Source organism: Haliotis rufescens, unplaced genomic scaffold (assembly GCF_023055435.1).
Source record: "Haliotis rufescens isolate VD_foot unplaced genomic scaffold, xgHalRufe1.0.p SCAF_8, whole genome shotgun sequence".
In the NCBI taxonomy this organism is placed as follows: Eukaryota; Metazoa; Mollusca; class Gastropoda; order Lepetellida; family Haliotidae; genus Haliotis; species Haliotis rufescens.
The window spans coordinates 8,960,869-8,983,373 of record NW_025964372.1 but is presented as its reverse complement, the minus strand read 5'-3'; the positions used below and the strand labels follow the sequence as shown (position 1 = coordinate 8,983,373).

The window sequence follows — 22,505 nt, the reverse complement described above, 5'->3', positions numbered from 1 at the left end:
CTTCAGGACTAAGCACCATTACAAGACTGTGGAACCGTTATCAGACACACGAGACAACACGTGAAAGAACCACCAAGGCCACCTCTTCAACCACGGCAATACCAGGATTAAGTAGGATATCAGCCCAGACAATGAGGAACTGTTTACGCGCTGAAAGTATTCGCGCGCACCTGCGACATCAAGGGTGTCAAGGCCACAGAGTTGCAGGCGTCGCGGGGAACGTTATGCACAAAACTGCATACAGAAAGTGGACGGATTTGGTGGTGGTAGTGTGATGATGTGGCCAGACGCACTATGATATCTACCACTTTAGGGAAAGAATAATAGCAGTTTTGTTGTGAGTAATAAATCTATAACGTTCTTTGTTTCAAACACCAGAACCAATAATCGATGTAATGCACAAATCCATCAGAACATTGACGGTTACCAACCGAAATTTGATCCCCACTCAAACTAGAAACTTTGACACAGACACATGCAAACTGTAACGCGTGGTCACTGTGCTAGCACGGTGTCTACACTGTTATGGTTGGAAGCATAGTTAGTGCAGTACTGTCTTGACGTTTTCCTCAAATCGTGAAATAAATTAATTCTTACTTGTTTCCTTGTTCTTTGTCTCTTGTCCAACCTGTCAAATAGTTCACTGTGGCATATTCCACCTCTCAGATTGTGAGAATAATACAACCTCATAGGGTTGGTCGGGTGTTTGCCTAAGGGGGTGCTGATCTTCAGTATTGAACATATAAGTCTCAGTCTGTCGTGAATATCCGCGGCCGGTCCAGATTCTCATGTGCTCACAAACAACAGTTCTTGCGTAATGTTCGCATATAACTGAACAATACAATTGAGCGTGGGGAATCTTCTAAAGTCGACATAGAGGATTCATCACCAGTGGATCTTTTCAATGGGGGAAATATCAACTGAGTCTCAGTTGATCGGTATTTGCCAAGTCTGAGCAAGTCTTAGTCACGATATGGCTGAAATATTGCCGATGTGACTATAAATCTTAACTCACTCACTTAGGCAAGTCAAATACCGATTAACGCGACCAGATTGGTGCTTCAACAGGAGTGATGAATTCAATTTATTGCTTCCTTCTTAAAGAGTTCTACAATGAGAAACACATACAAAAATTGTTGAAATCTGACGGTACATTATGCTAAGAGATATTTATATTCCTTGGCAATGTGAAGCAAAACAAGTAAGCCCATCACTTCCTTTGGGAAAATCAATTTGCTGAGTATAGGTTCCTTCTAATTCATAAAACATAACTGCACGGTGTCTTGTAGCATACAGTAAACTACGGTTATAACGAACACGCTTATAACGAACTGACGGATATAACGAACTTACTTTTTTGCCCCTAAAAATTGCTGTAGTTATGCTGTATATATGCCTATAACGAACTACGGTTATAACGAACTAAAATTAGTGGTTCCTTTTGGTTCGATATAACCGTAGTTTACTGTATTTGACACTGGTTCACTGTTATAACAACAATAACGATTTATTCTATTGTATTTGATTATATCTGTTGTATATCACAACTTTAGTCATTCGATAGGTCACAACAGTACATTCAAGTTGGTGTCACTGTCACACAATTGAAGTGTCGTTTGACTGGAACTGGACAAGATTAATATTTTATGTTGGAAAGCAACCAGCAAACATAGTGCTGACGCCACAAGAAAAAAAGAGAAAATATGAGATTGCCGACTGTTGCCTCAAGATAATTAGAACATTGTGCTTGCATAGGCCGCTGTTATGAAGGGAGTTTCAAGAACAAATTAAGCTGGGTAGTTATTGTGTTCAATGCGTTTGATGGAATACTTCCTGTTATTATCAGGATTTATGTTTGTGCTTATCAGGATTTATGAGTTATGCGTGTTTTCATTTGGTGGAATATTTTTGTCATTCAACATTTGGACAACTTCGTAGGCGCCAAGTGTTTTCACGTGTGGAAAATGGCTGTGTTACACATGTTCCGTGACAGTGGGTGGTTGACTTTCTTAGTAACATTTCCGATAAACCATTGGTCGGAGAATTAGGTAGGCTGAAAGGGTGAGCCGATGTAAAACAGCTCGTCATCATTTTCAGAAATTGGTTATGGACACGTTATTTACAGACTGTATCGGTGACTTTGACCATCAGTCTGTAGCCATCGGGTAACCTTTAATAGCAATCTAGCAACACTGTATCAGTGACATTGGCCATCAGTCTGTGGCCATCGGGTAACCTTTCATAGCAATCTAGCAGCACTGTATCAGTGACATTGACCATCAGCCTGTAGCCATCTGGTAACCTTTCATAGCAATCTGGCAACACTGTATCAGTGACATTGACCATCAGCCTGTAGCCATCTGGCAACCTTTCATAGCCATCTGGCAACACTGTATCAGTGACATTGACCATCAGCCTGTAGCCATCTGGTAACCTTTCATAGCAATCTGGCAACATTGTATCACTACCTTTGTATATTTTAAATGTTGTCTCAAACATCAACATGATCAAATGTATCCATGGTGTTACATTGTTTGAGTTAACCACTGTGCACCACTGAAAAACGCCCCTGGGTCATTAGGGTATGACACACATGCTTTATGTTATAGATTTATGTCATGGATCAAATTATCTCAAGGCATATCGCATTTCATTTATTAAGAGTACAAAAACTATGTGACAGTTAGGTACGATATACGAGAAATCCATCTCTTTAGGTTCCTTCATGAGGAACATAACTATTTTTCACTGCTGTATTTTCCGCAAGTCCTACTCATCGAGCCTAAGAAATATCAAGAGGAATATGCTAAGCTATATACAGTGTTAGACTTATCCAATTTCACCAAGAAGTATACAGGTGATACGTTTCAATTTGCAAAACACAATAAGTGTTCAACCTGATTACAATTACATAGGCTAGAGTCATTTTAATTAAATAAAAGGTAGTAAGGTAAGGTTATAAATTTTATTATGTTGTCTGATTCAGGCAACTATTTACCATCTCACTGTCGAGAGTCAGGCATGTAAATGTTTTATCCAATGGCAGATGGACATGCCCCTCATTTAGAAGGGCACATCCGCACGAAATCATTCTGATTTTTAATCATATTCTTCATTTCAAAATGTGTGACAAAACTTTTTAATCAGTCCACTAATGTCGGTATTTTACATTGCATCACTACAACGGATGCAAATATAATCTTGTTATTACTTCTGACTTCGTTTATGTTGTTACATTGTATTGTGTGAGGGTAACCCAGTTTTCAGCCAACTCCGCCATCATTCGGTGGGTAACCAATCAGCGATGCTGAAAAGGTGTGGTGATATTTCAGGTACAACACATTATATACTTGACATATCAGGGCCAATTTTCGAGTATGCACAGAGAACACGGTGTAAAGGTTTCCGTTGTTCGGACACCTAGAAACCTTCTGCATACCTTCCGGCCCAGATACATTCCGGAAATTAAGTGTGAAAAAGAAATATCCGAAAGTACCAAGAAAAGTGAAGGTTGCTGAAGGTATCCGGAAGGTTTCCGGAAAACGGAAACCTACACCTTTTTGCTGTGATGGCATTTATTACCATGACAACACCAACGGATACTCTGCCGGCTATTTGGTTACACTAAATGAAAACCTTTACTCTCTCCAAAACCTTGATGATAATGAATCATTATCTGCGTGTACACCAGCAAGTATTCTCCTGTTAGCCAATGGAAAGCAATTCAATTACTTATTATCTTTTTTTAATAACTGTTTTGTAGTAGTTGACAGTATTTAGATGCACTAAGACATGGAACAAACACTGAAATGATTACAAGGAGTTGATATCAAATTCGAACATGCATTTATTATTATAGCACTGAAATAGTTGCACAACATATAATTAAAACATCAAGAATAATATATCTTCGTCTTAGCAAATGGGTGTCTAAATGTGAGCGACAAATTCATAAACGTCCACGCTATCGATTGATTGGAATGATGACACATAACGGGTGTGAGAAATCACTGGATAATCAGGTTACATCCATACACTGCTCGTCAGCTGACAAACTATAGGGGGCATTGGTTAACCATTTAAAACACCATAATTGAACATTAGCCACAGATGAGGCGTTAGAATGAAAACTGCGGGTACTGGACATGCGAGGTATTATGCGACATTCACATTGGAACTAAATATGATGAACGCAAATGAGTTCACAAGGCTTTAACTTCAATATGTCAAAGTACACGGCCCATTGATAGTTGGAATTTCGTCAAAATTATCACCGATATGTTGTGTGACATGGCAACTTGAAAACCAAAAAGAAGTGATTTGTAAAATACTGACATTGATCAAAACGATTACGGACACTTTATAAACAAGGTTCACAGAAAGGGAAAAACATGAAGAAAACCTACAAAATAGAGACGTTTAATCTAGGAAGAAAGGTGTAACAACACGGAAGGCACATGCACATAAAAATATAATAGGACAAAGGCAAAAGAAATTGAAGGTTTAGGTACTATCGATATTATATGCATTTCGATTACATATTGATTGTTTCCACGTGTAAACTGCCATCAGACAGGTGTTAATGATGCGTATATGTTCACGCTGGGCGGCTGATGGTGTACTGCTGTGACTGACAGACTCGTCTCATCAACACTCATGTTACACCGTTATAACTGTCAGACTCGTCTCATCAATACTCATGTTACACCGTTATAACTGACAGACTCATCTCATCAATACTCATGTTACACCGTTATAACTGACAGACTCATCTCATCAATACTCATGTAACACCGTTATAACTGACTGATTCGTCTCATCAATACTCACGTAACACCGTTATAACTGACTGACGCGTCTCATCAATACTCATGTAACACCGTTGTAACTGACTGACGCGTCTTATCAATATTCTTGTAACATCGTCATAACTGACAGACGCGTCTCATCAATACTCATGTAACACCGTTATAACTGACTGACGCGTCTCATCAATACTCATGTAACACCGTTATAACTGACAGACTCGTCTCATCAATACTCATGTAACACCGTTATAACTGACAGACTCGTCTCATCAATACTCATGTAACACCGTTATAACTGACTGACGCGTCTCATCAATACTCATGTAACACCGTTATAACTGAATGACGCGTCTCATCAATACTCATGTAACACCGTTATAACTGACTGACGCGTCTCATCAATACTCATGTAACACCGTTATAACTGAATGACGCGTCTCATCAATACTCATGTAACACCGTTGAAACTGACTGACGCGTCTCATCAATACTCACGTAACACCGTCATAACTGAATGACGCGTCTCATCAATACTCATGTAACACCGTTATAACTGACAGACTCGTCTCATCAACACTCATGTTACACCGCTTTCAGAATAATCAGGCTATTAGTATGGTTGATTATCAACGCATGGATCACTGAAAATCATGACGACATCAGATGTTCGGAAAAAGTGTTAGCACGTCCTGCACCACGTATAGCACCCGATAATATTCCTGGCATACTACGGCGGCCTGTAAACAATAGATTCTGGATAAGGCAGTCCAGTGATAGCGAGTCTGGAATCCACCAACATGAAAGTAAAAACGAAATGTGAACCAAATTACTAAAATTGCTACTGCTGCGTAAGATATTCAGCTGTGTTCACACGAAGAGACTCTGCTGTGTATAAGTGCCGAGATTCTACTGCTTTCAATCAAAGAGAAAAACTTATAAACTTATGAAACTTTGGGGAGGGGGGAGGGGGTTGGGTGGCGGGGCAATAACAGCAGATTCCGGAGGCAGCCCACAGACAGGAAAATCATATTTGTCCTGAAAAGAATAGGATTCAATTAGTGTTGGTCATTAGGATGATCCTTAGTGAAGGTTTGAAACATAATTGTTTAAACATAAAGTGAAGGAGTTGTTTCACAATTTTACAAGTTGTTTTAATATTGGAGGACCGTCGCTGGCACTGTTCCAAAACCCGTAGAACTCAATTCACTCATATGTCTATTTATACGAGAACTACTTTGTGTAGTTGCACATAGTGTCACTGCCCCTACCACATAACACACATAACCACACAACCACGTGTACCTAGTCCCCACCTCACCCACACCCACTCAACATTTCCCTTGGCAGCAAATTCAGTTTGGGCTGCATAATTATCTTTGTCATCAATGTGTTAATATTCAAGGACTATGGGAGTGATCTAAAGGGGCTTAAGTCATCTCTTTGCCAAGTATTGTTTGCAGTCAGCTACATGGGACCAGTTGATGGATAATGTTTGTGGACAGACACAGATACAGATAAAAAAGACGACCTACTCCAACACATTCAGTGTAACCTTTTCAAAATTGATAATGTTTATGTGTCTTCAGCGATTTATCATTTTTCTGCATCAAAACTGAAAAACTGATCTGAAAACACCAACTTAATTATTTCAACATATCACATGTTGATAGATGGACAGATGATCTTCACATACAATACAATACATTTAGGCTTTTTATTATGACATAATTGGTTAATATACAACAGATGCTGGACAAATTATTCTGTCCAATTACTGTTTTTGGTTGGATATTCTACGTTATTGACATGATCCTTGTGAACTTTGGAAAAGTACTACGCATTACTGCGGACATGTTATTTGCCAATGGCCTGATCAACACGTTGACAAACTGCAATGTTATGTACATGTGAAAGAGCAATATTCACTGAACAGTCCCTTGACCCCTGTTCCCAACCAAGAGGATTCGGTTGTGAGTCTATTTCAAACAGGGGCGGTGGGGTAGCCCAGTGGTTGAAGCGTTCGCTCGTCACGCCGAAGGCCAGAGTTCGATTCCCCACATGGGCACAATGTGTGAAGCCCATTTCTGGTGTCCCCCGCCGTGATATTACTGGCATATTGCTAGGCGGCTTAAAACTATACTTACTCACTATTCCAAACAGTGGCAAGTGACATCATATCATTCGTCATTCACACATCCCATGCCTCACCCTAGATCACTTGATAGTTGAGATCAAAGCCTCTTCCTGTGACGCTGCCATCACTCCTGAAGTACATCACGATGTCACCGCTGGTGTAGGGGACTGCAACAGTTGGAGACATGTTTACTGTAGAAGTTAACTAGGCAACTTTCACATTCAAGAACTGATGAATTTAAAACAACATCACAATTAATGCTGTCCTCAGAGGCATGGCTGTTATGTATTTGTTCTTATATTTCATAAAACTGCAGTGAGTGGGTGGAGGTTACTCTGCACAATGGACTACTCTCGTCCTCAGTTTAAACTGAAACTTATGTTTGTGACATCAATGATCTGTATATACTCGAGGATATAAATTCCGTTCTCAGAAGCGAAGTACGTACAGCTCAGAGTGAGCCCTGCTCTGTTGCGACCGCAGTTCTTCGTAGAGGTGACCCCGTACATCTGGAACTCTAGTGAGTCGTAGTAGCAGGTGGAGTGATACTCGAGGTCGAAGTCTGTGAAGGTGACGTTGAATGTCTGTCCAGCCCCAGGTCTGATAGTCACCTGGCAACGGACGTTGTTGGTGTAACTGGCGGTAGTTGGGTAGTAGATGCGCCCCGTGGAAGATGTCAGCGTTGTGCCACAGGCACCTGGATAGAAAGCCGTTTTGTAGTTTAACACAACAACAGCTTCAGTGAGAACGTTAAACCCCAGTGTTTCTACGTTCTAGCTTTCTCTCAATTGACAAATTGAATGGCCAATGAAGATGAATAACAGAATATAGCCCGAGATGATCGTGTACTTGTGATAGCAATACTATTGAAGTTATTTGTGTCCACATGTGCTGTACAAGGCTATTGACTTTGTTTCATGTTTATTCTAAAAGCTTAATACAGAATATGTTTTTAATTTGAAGTTTCACACGATAAACGTGTTTTCAATTGGACGAGAGGTCGGTCACATGACCGCGAAATTGATGTTCATAAGTGTATGAACGACACAATTTGACGTGCATACGTTTTTCTTTTCGTAAACACTGACGGACTACTTCCACATCCCTGGGAAAACCCCTGGGAATTCCCTAGCACTAGTTCTTTCTGATAATTTAGACCCTTTAATTTTGAACTCAGCCTTTAAGTATACATTGAGAATCTTGAAAGAGTTTGACTGCACGATCGTTCACGAATATCCTCGCTACGACCCTCCTTGTGAACAAAACGAAGAAATGCACATCCAAACTATCGTAGTATCGACTCGATCCGTGTCAAGGCTGACAGTGACAGTCTACAGCAATCAATGACTTTACCTTAGTGACTATTTGACACATCTTTCATCACCTTTCAATGATCGGCCAATTGATCAATGATGATCAAAACATGTAACCGCCATAGGTTCATTAGCAACTCCCGAAATCTCTCCCGTCACGTATATCGTGTCGGCCATTTTGACGTCTTGTACTTGATGTAAATGTATTACGACGCACTGTCATTGTAACTGACGTACTGAAGTAGTTCTTAACAGACCTTTCTCATCTAATGGTGTGTTATTTGAATAAATGTTTTGTGTAAGATGTTTCTGAAGAGCACGTTGAGCATCCACGTCACCTCTGTTTTTGAGGAACTATCTTATTCCGCGAAAAAGCTGGTTGTTGTATCGCTGTCAGTGTAAACATGAAGTCACACCTATTATATACAATTGTGAGAAGGTCTTGGCCTACATCTTTGAGGTAAGAAATTGTGATAAAAAAATATAAGAATTGACTTTCACTTTGTGTGAGTTCACTGGAGTATGAAGCTTCATCGAGTAAGGGCCAAACATTGTATGTCAGCTCCGACGTTCATACAGTTTGGCCCTACTCGATGAAGGTTCATACTCCAATGAACTCACACAAAGTGAAAGTCAATTCTTAAGTAAACTGCAAAAAACATTCCTTTAAAATCAGATATAAAGATTTGTATATCTTATTTTCATATACATTTTCAATAACAAGGATCAGAACCTTGAATCATAATTTTTATTATGAATTAACATTGATTACACAGTTAAAAGAAAATACCAGTTTCTGCCTAAAATTAAAAATATTCCCCTTAAATTCAGTTACAGGAACCAACCCCATCTGTCGATTCTGTAGAAAAGGTGAAAGGTTCACTAGACTCGGGAGTTTATCACTCACCGTTGTTTGAAAGTACCCCGGCGGGAAGACTGGTGGTTGCTGCGTCAATAACTGAAATTGAAATGAACACTTTTTACTTTTACTCAACTCAACCACATAACCACATTTTGTTGTATTTACCTAGACTAAACTTAAGATTCGTTTATGCGTATCAGGGCTTCAAACCAAATTGAGCGTATTACCCAGATGCTTAGTATTTACACATGAGACGGAGAACTCCATCATACTTGACATAAGGTTTCGGAATAATGTTAATATAAATTAACACATGTTGGTGGTGCTTGTTAAAATGATGCATTTTGGAAAGGCTAAATCGATCTAAACTGTCAACCTATGTGACAACTCAAATCAGTTTTGTTGAATGATCATACTATCGTCAATTGTGAAAACATATCCGTTATTATTAATACTGAATAGATGCAAGTTGGCAATGCAGTTTTACCAAATCCCAACGACAACATCTTGGAGAATGTACATTATTGAATAATACCAGTGTTATCTCCTTGACGTGAGGCAAAGTATAAATTGTTATCACATTTACTTAGTTCACGCCTATTTATGTTTTATTCTATTAATCAATATGATTAATCCGAGTCTATTTTGGGATTAGGACGTTGAATATCTCATCCACATCAATCGTAAGCTAAACACCAAAGTTTCGTTCATGATTTTTCTACAAATAGTGGTAGTGGACACATTTATCACGGGTGTTCGGTTCGGTGTGGACATATTTAGATCTACAGTTGATGATTTTTTTTAAAATCAGTTCGTATTACATACACTACAGATACAAGTTAATGAGATTTCCAAGTTTACGACCCTGGAACCCTTCAGTGTTTACTTTTCTAAATTTATATTTTCCTGGCCATGACTGAAGGCTGCTGATTCTGAGAATTTTACTCAGTGTTTTGACAACTGACTTTAATATGTCAAAAACTTAAATCCGAAACTAAACAAAGTCAGAGAAGAAAAACTGAATCATTTCGTAGAACATAGATATCATCACCATTGATGACGTCGTTGCAGAAGGTCAGCATTTTGGCAACTGGTTCGAAAGTATAATGAAAATCCTAAAGCTTAAGTCAAAATGTTGAAAAACATTTTCAATAGATACCACGAGTCTCATGATTCACAAATCATACCAAGCAACATTATATTACCGTGTGTCTCAACTGTTCATCGTTGGTGCATATTACAGACATAATGTAGATTAATTTGCAACATTCAGAGGGTCTATCTTCATCTTCAGAACCAAAAGTAAAAAAGGGCTACAATATTGTCCATTTCCGAATTGAAAGGGACAAACTGTCAAACCATTACAATTTGTGATTCCATAAGTGTTTTGTTTCCATTATCGCAGCTGGTGACACAAATCCCGTCTTCGGCCCAATAGTTGTAGAATCATAGACCGTCATGGACCTTGCAGTTTAACAGGATATTCGAAACATTTCAAAGTAGATGACGGAGGACAAAACAAAGCGCCGTCATTTTTATGACAGAAAACTCACATGGAGTAGATCTTGTGTAATGTATAGCCTCTTCAGCTGCTCGCTGAAACACAGCCATCTCCACTTACCCATGGATGTCGTCTGTCACGATCAGAGATATATTTTGCGACAATAATACATAGAAGAATGTGCCCCAGCTGATATGTTCAAAAGACCCAATTTAATGTAAAACATGGCGAACAAAAAGGCTGTAATGTGAAAAAGCACTTGATATATGACTTCACGTTTGCACAATGCAAAGCGAGCTGACCAGAAGCATTTACTGACAGATGTAGATCTAATGGAAAGCCGGTGTAATGGGTTTAAATGCAGAGTGGTTGCAGAATACAATAAATGCATAACAATGCGTGATACCTACCGTCGCTGATCTGGTAGGTGGCCACGAAGCCACGGCGTGTGACTGATGAGTCAGTGTAGAAGGTGACACGGTACTGGCCGTTCATCGTATCAGTATCTGGAGACAGACACACACCCAGGATACATAACGAAAGCAATAGTACAATAAAAAGATGGTAGCTCACCTGGATATGTAGTCTACAGTTTCAATTGGTAACAAACTGTTTCGATTAGGTGGGATATTGAAATAGTTCCTGTACAAATAGAATTGGATATATGACCAAAAATATGATAAAAGTAACTAAATGTCAGATATGTTTCTTCACCTGCATCGAAGAAAGAAACATGAAATATTGCTAAAAATAATGATTGCTTGACAGTTGATTGGATAGCCAAACAATGTCTTTGCTTTTATGTGTTGGCCACTCCCACCAACAAATTCTGAAAATAGAATGAGCTGGCTTCTTGTTTCATTATTGCGCTGAACGATGTCACTGACTTCCTACTGTTGTCAGGGGCGGTCGGGTAGCCTAGTAGTGAGAGTGTTCGATCGTCACGCCGAAGACCCGGGTTCGATTCCCGACATGGGGACAATGTGTGAAGCCCATTTCTGGTGTCCCCCGCCGTGATATTGCTGGAATATTGCTAAAAGCGGCGTAAAACCATACTCACTCACTATTGTTGTCAACAGCGTTTTGCGTGTTAATGACACAATAATCAGTCTGTGAAGTTATCATTGTTGATGTGTCTATTCATAAGAATTGATTTCAATACATTTTGCGTTCATGGAGTTGAAACTGAAAAGCCGGTATGCACACTCTGCATAAATCACCGCATGCGCACCGGTTGTAACGTTTACAACTCCATTAACGCACAAAAGATATTGAAGTCAATTGTTTAAAAACAACTTTGTAATACGGTTCAAATGTAATATATAAACTCATGCACACGACACAAGTAAAACGTTGAGCACTCGGACCCTGTTGTTCACCTCATTGACATGGCCTTGTGCTAACTACCAAAGTCTTAAGCATGTACACAGTAGCAGGAGAGAACCCATAAGTAGCTGGACTGACATGATGACCGTTATGATAATTATCAGTATAATTAAATTCAGATCTTATATTTTGATTTGACACCTTTCTACATCAAGATCTGGAATAATCTCCAGAGAGTGAAAGACCCGCTTTTAATACGTCTGAATAAATTGTACCTCGACCTTTGATAATCTGACGTCTGACGTTTTTCGCATGCATGGTTCTCAGTTTAAAGGCTGGAAGTGAATCAATGCTTTAGATCCTGTCAATAAAATATGACTGATATATTTACCAAAACATTTTTTAAAGCAAGGTCCCTGCCACGATAAGTTGATTTTGTTAAACATTTTCACAAACATTTAAAACAATAAAATCACAACGAATGGAACGAATCATGACGGCTTCTAAGAAAAAATGAATGTCAACTATCTTTTGTCCAGCAATTTCAGAGATCTTCACAGAGAGCACAGAATGAATGTTGGGCGAATTGAAGGGTATAGTCATATCAAGAGCATTAGTTAAGATATCGTAAAACATAAATGTTGAGTCCCCATAACTTACCAGAGGCATGCCAAATTTCATTATTTTTGTTTCGAAAAATGGTCACAAATAGGTTTTTAATGTGACTTCCGTGACGGCCCTCGCGAAAGTCACATCCGATCCTATTGATAAAAGTCATTTTTAGTTGGAACAAAGATGTCAGGTTTTAGTTTCGACGTCAGATGACGTAATCATCGTAATAAGGACGACGGGCCCTTTCAACATAGCGACAGTAGCCCTTCGATCGCCTTACGAATACGGGCTCCAGGAACTTTAGCTGTCATTCCAAATTTTCTCAATTATCTAATGTATATTCACGGAAATATAAAATTTCAGTCTCAATTGACCCACAAAACAGATTCCATTGTGTGTAAAAGGCAAAATATCGGTGACAATTATATGAATGGATCACTGACAAGTAAAGACATTGAGGAATACTATGTTTTGCCCAAGCACAAATGACATATTATTGGTTCCAAAACTCATTTTGGATATTCACAATGAAATTAACCAAAATCTAAAAAAAACTGATCTTAACTTCTTTATTATTGTAATCCCTAACACTTACACACGAGATTAGAGATAGTTCCACATTTCTTCACGCCACCGTTAAACTGGAGGTAGTCATATCTGCAGGAGGAATGACTCTCCAGCTCGAAGGTTGTGAAGGTGAAGGTAATGGTTCTCGGGTAGGATGTCGCTGTGAAGGTGTAGTAGCACCGGGTGTTGTCCAAGTAGTTGCTGCCGTCACCTGGGGCGCTCATGATGCTGCCAGATAATGATGACAAGGTAGCCGTGCATGTCGCTGGAACAACAAATAACTATGTGAAGAATGAATAAAATATTTACTTATATTTACTTAATACGCAGGGGTTAAGTTGGATGCAAGGATTATGAAGCATCATTGTATCATTGAAGAATGAACTTACCTGTACTGCCGGGAGTGGGCGTGGTGGCGTTCACAGCTGAAATACATAATGCCTTGTATCAGAATGTGTGCCCATCATCCTGTTCAAATAATCATTCTGTCACGATCACACAGTTTCCCACGAGTTCTCGTACCTGAGATATTTCGAGAGTTGACTGTACGTCTTGATCAAACTATTTATACGACATAGTGGAGTAAGAACGTTGAGTGAAGCCATGAACTCTTTACACCAGGTAGAGCCTCTGTACATACCGTTCTGGTGTCCCCCGCCGTGATATTGCTGGAATATTGCTAAAAGCGGCGTAAAACCATACTCACTCACTCACTCACTCTGTACATACCGTCACTAACAACGTAGTTGGCCACAAATCCACTGTAGGTGACACTTCCATCTGTACGGAATTCCACCGTAAAGTTCCCAACAAATGTATCTGTAAAATATCAACAATATGTATATGAGCCAAGTACTCATATAGTGCATATAGGGTTATAGCGAAAACGGCACCTCAGCAAAACGTCACCGGGCGAAAACGTCACCGATTGGCGAAAACGGCACCTCGACTCAAGCGAAAACGGCACCTCGACTCGAGCGAAAACGGCACCTTATTTTTTTTTTTTACCTTGGTCAAATAAATGATATTAAACTTACATTGTAACTTGCAAAGGCCAATAATTGTGAGATGTTTAAACAAGTTTACATTAGAAATTAGCCTCTGCTCCAACTATAATCCAACTTAGCTTATACGCAACTCAACTTATGGTGAAAACATAACATGCTTTGACGAAAGATAATAGAAATTAAACTCACATCGTCTGTTACAAACACAAATAATTGTGAAATAAAACAAATAAGAAATTAGCCCCCTACTCCAATTTACTCACCGACTTTTATTCACTATACGCTTTGAAGTTTTAAGTACCTTTACTCAATTTAAGCTGAAACTGATTTAAGAGACCTAACATGGTGCTGTCAGGTCACAATTATTCACAATGGCCTATCGATGTGTTGCATGCGAGAAGAATGTCAGAAAAAAAATCAACATGCTGTATCCTTTGTGACTACAAAAATCGTTGTTATCGTTATTAAAAATAGAGGTGCCGTTTTCGCCCGACACATAGTAGCCGTTTTCGCCAAATGCGGTGCCGTTTTCGCCAGAGAAATCGGTGACGTTTTGCGGAGGTGCCGTTTTAGCCTGCACCCGTGCATATATACGATGACAATAATTAATCTTGAATGAACCCTTGCTAACTTTGTTGACTACAAAACTTGTAAATAGATAGAATATATTGTTCTTAAAAGATTATCAATAAAATAGCTTAATGACTGAAAATGTCAAAGGCCATGACGACTAGTGTGAGACTGATTGACGCTACCTCTAAAGTAGCTACAACCCCCACTGTCTGTCTGCTCGTCACAATACGTACATGTACTGCTGAATTCCGTGAAGCCACACCTCTTGTTCCCGCCACTGATGATGACCCAATCCCATCTACAGCTGGCATGGTTTTCCACAGCGAAGCTGGTGAAATCCAGTGTTATAGACTGTGTCTGTCCACTTCCCACAAACGTGTAGCGGCAGTAGATGTTGTTGGGGTAGTGGTAGGGGGAGTTTGGACTACGAAGCTGGCCGTTGGATGCGGTGAACGTCTCATTACAGTTGGCTGAGAAACAGAGAGACAATTGTACATCATGAAGAGCACCAGATACCGTTACACGTTCGCCATTAGCGTATGAAACACATAACGAAGGCACATATCGACTATGCCACAAAAGGTACGGGATACTGAGAACCATCAAGACGTATCTTCTGATCTACATGGCATTGGCAAATGGAAATGATGAAATGTGATCATATCTGCTTGGGAGTAGGCGATCATATCTAATGAGTTCTAATGCTTGGCGTGATGAAGTGTTGACACACTAGGTCATAAAAGAGGTCGTCAAATGACTTGCAAATGATGTACTCTTACACCAGTTGCCTTGTGCAACCGGCCCCCTTTCTGAATGACAGTTTGCAACTTATTTCGTTATGCCATCGTTCTGACTAATCTGTCCTGGGCTGAAGTTGATGCCGTTGGGCGTCCAGGGTGGCGTCGATTATCGACGCTATGTGTTTGTTGGTATCGGAACCACACTCTACTGATGACAGATCAAGAATCATGCAACATTTGGGCAACAATATTCTGACATGTGCCCATCTGCAATAAGCCTATGACACGTTGCAAACATCGCATGATCAATCCCGTTGCTTCTTTAATGATTAAATGTATTTAATCAACTGTCCCGGAGCGTTTGGTTCAAAGAAAACGATATGCGTTTGTTCACTACCGAGTGACAATGTTAAATCTGGCATGCCACCTCTTCCACGTGCTATCTGAGGTCACATGCCTCATGCATGTCACAATGTTGTGTTTGGGAGCTTGATTTCTTAGAGTATGTTCTTGCCATGTAAATCACTTATTTTCTTTACCAGACATTAGTGTATTTTACTGTAGTTTCCCCTCAAAACAAAATATCCCCGACTTTCTTTGCATAGTTTAGGAATTTAAGGAACATATAACATCCAAATATACCAACGTTTATATGAAACTGCATGTCATATCTCAAATGACGCACTGTAACTATCGCTATAACAGATCAACAAACTAAATGTCTTTAAGCACATCACACTATTGTTATCATGATTTTGTATTACGATGCAACTGCCACATTAACCGATGACATGAAGGGGAACGAGTGGCACAGTCGTCTAATGCATTGTTGTGCAGAGTTGCGTACCTTAGGCCGGCCAGAAACCTGTGATCCCGGGTTCCGCCCATGTATAGCTGACACGCCGTGATATAACCAAAACACTGTTTTTAAAGACGGCCTTAAATCACCCCGCTGACTAGATGATACACCATCCATCGCTTAAATGTTCATTAAGCGGACACGTGTAAGCCAACAAATACAAGCCTGTCACGTGGTTACATAAGTCTACATGAGGATAGACTCTCCATGTTCGGGTGAATGGATATTGTTTGCATGTTTGCAGAGTTCCAACTATAGGAGTAGCTAATCCAGTCTGGACCACCAAACCAGTGGTCGGGAGTATGAGCAACGATATCACAAGCATATGGTAATGTTTCAATGCCATTTCAAACTCGTATACTGAAGTGTGTATCTTCAATGAACAAACATCGTCAGAATCAAGACCTGCCCAAGGGGAGTCGACGGTGTGTCACATAAAGGGTAATGTCATGCATACGTACGTGTTGGCGGTGCTGTTGTTGTTGTAGTTGTTGTAGTTGTTGTAGTGGTTGTGGGGACATCTGAAAAGACATAACCAGCAAGGCATTATCAAATTGTGTAACGTTCAAGGAATCTGGGTGTTGTTGGTAGCATCGACATCATCACATTTTAACCTACATGCATGAGTTCAGTATCAAATGTAACTTCTTCACACTATCGGTGTCCTACCTTTTATATGCCCACCACAACATTTCTTTTCATTATTATTGACAGACCTGTGGCTTTGACACGAATACATTCAATTTGTATGATTGAGAGATTACTGGTGTGACGTAAACGACCATTGAAACAAAATATACACTGAATGACTGAATAAATTTGCGGGGAGAAAAGGCCGAGTTGTAGATGGATGAGGCGGGCACAACGCCTAAAGGGAGATAACTCCTGTGGTGTTAGTATAGTGCAGCTTCTAAATAAATCAGCTCCCCGCTGTATCCGAATCAGTCGAGCTTACCACTCTCTCTGCTAGACCCTGAGCAGACAAGAGTTTATTAAGGCTATGCCATGGCATCCACCCGCTGACGATCTACAGGCTTGATAAATGGGCCCCGCTGTGTAGCAGGCAACCAGCGTAAAAGCGCTACCATTGCGGTTTTTGCCCGATAGCGTGTGAGAGTGAAGGATTTGACGTAGTGAGGGCTGTGACGTGGCGGATACGTCACAAGCGCGTGGTGGTTGGCGGAGTTTACGATGTAAACATAGACAAAAGGCAGAATAAATATTACAGTTGAAGGATTTGTGTTGGCATGTCAATAGCCGCATTTTGCTGTTTATGGCTGAATGTAATTATATTCAACCTCAAGATAAAGAGTTTCAATAAACTTCAATACCACTGAACATCTTTTGCACTCTATTGAATGCATTTTCTGTCATAATTCTGTTTAAGAAGTATTCAGGTTCCACCACAGCATCATGCAACACAATCACTATGTCATTCGGTAAACGTCTGAGACCTACATTACTTCGGGCTTTCCTCCCACATTAAGCTGACACGCCGCGATATAACCGGAATACTGTTAAATGCGGCGTTAAACCCAATTCACTCACTCACACATGTCATTCATTAGAGGGGGCACGAGTGGCGCAGTCATCTTGCGTTCCTTGGGCACCCCAGAAAAATGCGGGTTTGAATCCCGGTTCGCCCCGGTAATGTTTCAAGGTTTTTCAGCAACATACCCGTGCTCGTGGGTTTCACCAAAGTGGTAAACGTCTGAGACCTGCATCACTTTGGGCTTTCCTCCCACATTAAGCTGACACGCCGCGATACAACTGGAATAATGTTAAAAGCGGCCATAAACCCAACTCACTCACTCACTCATTCATTATATGTACGTCATATTTCGCGATATACTAGTGCAAATGTTAGTTTACCTCAGTGTGTTCCCTAGAGATATCTGGCAAACACTCACATGGCACCGTCCTGTAATTAATGGAGAATCCTCTCCTAGTAACGCTGTAGTCTGTCTTGAAGTATAAGGTGAAGGTGTTCGTGAATGTATCTGTGAACGAAACATCAGCGCGACCATGAACTTAGTCGAAATGAATACTGAATACAGACAGTAAGCAAATAACGAACGCCATTTACAGCACATTCATGTATTAAATCAGCGTGCTACATGTGGACTGTATCAACGATGATACGAATTTTATAAGACAACGAGGTTTGACTTTCGTATACACATGCATCAGATTATTAAATCCTTTGAGAATCCAAATATCTTAATTTTCAAACAGCATTTGACAAAGTCAGCGGCGAAAATATGAACTCAGACAAGGAAATCTTCACCGCAGTTATACTATACGCTGCAGCGCGTCTATGTGTGGTAGTTAATTAAAACGGAAACCGGTCCTATCAAAGTTAACAACAATGCATAATGTTATTCTCACACGTGAGAACCCTGCCGGCGTACAGAGAGCTCCCGCAGTATTTCCTGCTGGAAGTTGAGCCGAACTGGAGCGAGTCGTAGTAGCAGCTGGACTGATACTCCAGGGAGAAGGTCTGTACAGTGAGCTGCAGAGTCTGCAGGCTGGAGTTCCCCTGTACAGTGTACGTACAGTAGGCGTTGTTAGGGTAGTAGGAGCCATCTCCAGGGGTGCTCTCTATAGTGCCCTCGTCGGCCGTGTGGGTCAGGTTACAGCTGACTAGACACATGCAGAACATTGACAGCAAATACAGCGTAAGGGAATTGTGATGAATGATATAAAATGTATATATCACATAACATCTGTTATTGTTCAAAGTTATTTTCATAGAATGTTTTTTGTGTGAAGAAATGTGGCAAAGAAATTTCCCAACAGCAAGTTAACTGAAGCCGTGCTTCCTCAACATTAGACAGAGTGTAAGGAGCTTGCAGTGTCCTGATGTATCCTACATTGCGCCTACCTGGTGTTTTGACGTATGTTACATTGAATCCACTCCTTACTTCACGAGAGTCCGTTACAAAAGATACCTTGAAATCCCCACTCGACACAGAATCTGAAATCAGAAGATATAGATCATAAAATGTTTGGGTGTTTTGAACTGTTTACGAGAGATAGGGGATCCTGATATCAAATCAGTATCTTGAAGACAAATACGAGTACATACATTTGAGTACCGACATTCGACTAATTACCCCCGAGGACCAGATCCCAGACATCACTTTACAGCGCGCACGTTCGTTGCCCAATCTTTTCTGAGTCAAATGTTTGTGTCATTGTGTTCTGCAGTAACATTGCCAGTGATCCGTGGAGAAGTTTTGTAGAATTTGCGAATATCACCGGATGTCTTGGAAATATAACTGATTGTTCCATGTCTCTAAATAGGAGTTTTATGAGTCTTTCACCCCATCAACGCGTTGCAGGCAATGGCAATACTCCCAGAAAACAGGTTAAAATCTAAATATATGATGCTTCACCTTAAAGTGATTGCAGGTAATAGATGCATGACAAGTTTGTAAATAATTCCCGCCATAATAATGTTGTCCCTAAATATTTGACATGTATATCTGATTTATTACAACTTCCACTTCTCTTGTCTTGTACCATTCAACGTGTATATGTACTGGCATATAACAGTAAAATTCTGCTGTGGCAATGACGTGTGCAGCGCGACAAGTAAAGGCTTACATCTAAGTGAGCGAGGTCCTATGTATCTACAGTGTATCTGACTTGTGAAGCTTACATCTAAGTGAGCGAGGGGCTATGTATCCACAACGTATCTGGCTAGCAAAACTAACATCTAAGTGAGCGAGGTCCTATGTATCTACAGTGTATCTGACTAGTAAAACTTACATCTAAGTGAGCGAGGGGCTATGTATCCACAACGTTTCTGACTAGTAAAACTTATATCTAAGTGAGCGAGGTAGCTTTACGTCTCAAAGGCTCTCAGCCACAGCACGACGTTCAATACAAATGGATCTATCAGTAATATACTCATCATGTCAAGACAATTTGACAATTTAAATGTATATGCATTTCAGTGAGCGAGGTACGATGTATCTACAACGTATCTGACTAGTAAATCTTACATCTAAATGAGCGAGGTCCTATGTATCCACAACGTATCTGACAAGTTAAACTTACATCTAAATGACCGAGGTCCTATGTTTCAACAACGTATCTGACAAGTAAAACTAACATCTAAGTGAGCGAGGTCCTATGTTTCCACAACGTATCTGACTAGTAAAACTTACATCTCAGTGAGCGACGTTCTCTGCAACATATCTGACTAGTAAAATTTACATCTAAGTGAGCGAGGTCCTATGTATCTGCAACATATCTGACTAGTAAAATTTACATCTAAGTGAGCGAGGTCCTATGTATCTGCAATGTATCCGACTAGTAAAACTTACATCTAAGTGAGCGAGTTCCTATGTATCTGTAACGTATCTGACTAGTAAAACTAAAATCTAGGTGAGCGAGGTTCTCTGCAACATATCTGACTAGTAACACTTACATCTAAGTGAGCGAGGTCCTATGTATCTGTAACGTATCTGACTAGTAAAGCTTACATCTAGGTGAGCGAGGTTCTCTGCAACATATCTGACTAGTAAAATTTACATCTAAGTGAGCGAGGTCCTATGTATCTGCAATGTATCTGACTAGTAAAACTTACATCTAAGTGAGCGAGGTCCTATGTATCTGCAATGTATCTGACTAGTAAAACTAACATCTAAATGAGCGAGGTCCTATTTTTCGACAACGTATCTGACAAGTAAAACTAACATCTAAGTGAGCGAGGTTCTCTGCAACATATCTGACTAGTAAAGCTTACATCTAGGTGAGCGAGGTCCTATGTATCTGCAACGTATCTGACAAGTAAAACTTACATCTAGGTGAGCGAGGTCCTATGTATCTGCAATGTATCTGACTAGTAAAACTTACATCTAAGTGAGCGAGGTCATATGTATCCACAACGTATCTGACTAGTAAAACTTACATCTCAGTGAGCGAGGTCCTATGTTTCCACAACGTATCTGACTAGTAAAACTTACATCTAAATGAGCGACGTTCTCTGCAACATATCTGACTAGTAAAATTTACATCTAAGTGAGCGAGGTCCTATGTATCTGCAACATATCTGACTAGTAAAATTTACATCTAAGTGAGCGAGGTCCTATGTATCTGCAATGTATCTGACTAGTAAAACTTACATCTAAGTGAGCGAGTTCCTATGTATCTGTAACGTATCTGACTAGTAAAACTAAAATCTAGGTGAGCGAGGTTCTCTGCAACATATCTGACTAGTAATACTTACATCTAAGTGAGCGAGGTCCTATGTATCTGTAACGTATCTGACTAGTAAAGCTTACATCTAGGTGAGCGAGGTTCTCTGCAACATATCTGACTAGTAAAATTTACATCTAAGTGAGCGAGGTCCTATGTATCTGCAATGTATCTGACTAGTAAAACTTACATCTAAGTGAGCGAGGTCCTATGTATCTGCAATGTATCTGACTAGTAAAACTAACATCTAAATGAGCGAGGTCCTATTTTTCGACAACGTATCTGACAAGTAAAACTAACATCTAAGTGAGCGAGGTTCTCTGCAACATATCTGACTAGTAAAGCTTACATCTAGGTGAGCGAGGTCCTATGTATCTGCAACGTATCTGACAAGTAAAACTTACATCTAGGTGAGCGAGGTCCTATGTATCTGCAATGTATCTGACTAGTAAAACTTACATCTAAGTGAGCGAGGTCATATGTATCCACAACGTATCTGACTAGTAAAACTTACATCTAAGTGAGCGAGGTCCTCTGCAACGTATCTGACTAGTAAAATTTACATCTCAGTGAGCGAGGTCCTATGTATCTGCAACGTATCTGACTAGTAAAATTTACATCTAAGTGAGCGAGGTCCTATATGTATCTGCAATGTATCTGAGTAGTAAAGCTTACATCTAAGTGAGCGAGGTACTATGTATCTTGAAATGTATCTGACTAGTAAAACTAAGATCTAAGTGAGCGAGGTCCTATGTATCCACAACATATCTGACTAGTAAAACTTACATCTAAGTGAGCGAGGTACTATGTATCTTGTAACGTATCTGACTAGTAAAACTAACATCTAAGTGAGCGAGGTCCTATGTATCCACAACATATCTTACTAGTAAAACTTACATCTAAGTGAGCGAGGTACTATGTATCCGCAACGTATCTGACTAGTAAAACTAACATCTCAGTGAGCGAGGTCCTATGAATCTTGTAACGTATCTGAC

The 22,505-nt window shown here is 40.0% G+C and overlaps 1 protein-coding gene across 1 annotated transcript in view; it reads right to left on the bottom strand.

Annotated features, from left to right (window-relative positions):
- Positions 1–3,829: 3,829 nt before the first annotated feature.
- LOC124125993 (cubilin-like) overlaps positions 3,830–22,505 on the bottom strand; it is a 90,151-nt gene continuing 71,475 nt past the window's right edge. The window contains exons 70-83 of the mRNA XM_048389179.1: positions 19,187–19,279; positions 18,691–18,945; positions 18,213–18,302; positions 16,764–16,823; positions 14,937–15,173; positions 13,853–13,942; positions 13,513–13,548; positions 13,152–13,388; positions 11,029–11,124; positions 9,163–9,213; positions 7,391–7,639; positions 7,017–7,109; positions 5,786–5,843; positions 3,830–5,364 (exon numbers count right to left, since the gene is read on the bottom strand). Of these exons, the coding sequence (XP_048245136.1) occupies positions 7,018–7,109; positions 7,391–7,639; positions 9,163–9,213; positions 11,029–11,124; positions 13,152–13,388; positions 13,513–13,548; positions 13,853–13,942; positions 14,937–15,173; positions 16,764–16,823; positions 18,213–18,302; positions 18,691–18,945; positions 19,187–19,279 (1,586 nt within the window). The 3' untranslated portion in view covers positions 3,830–5,364; positions 5,786–5,843; position 7,017. The remainder of the gene's footprint in view (positions 5,365–5,785; positions 5,844–7,016; positions 7,110–7,390; positions 7,640–9,162; positions 9,214–11,028; positions 11,125–13,151; positions 13,389–13,512; positions 13,549–13,852; positions 13,943–14,936; positions 15,174–16,763; positions 16,824–18,212; positions 18,303–18,690; positions 18,946–19,186; positions 19,280–22,505) is intronic.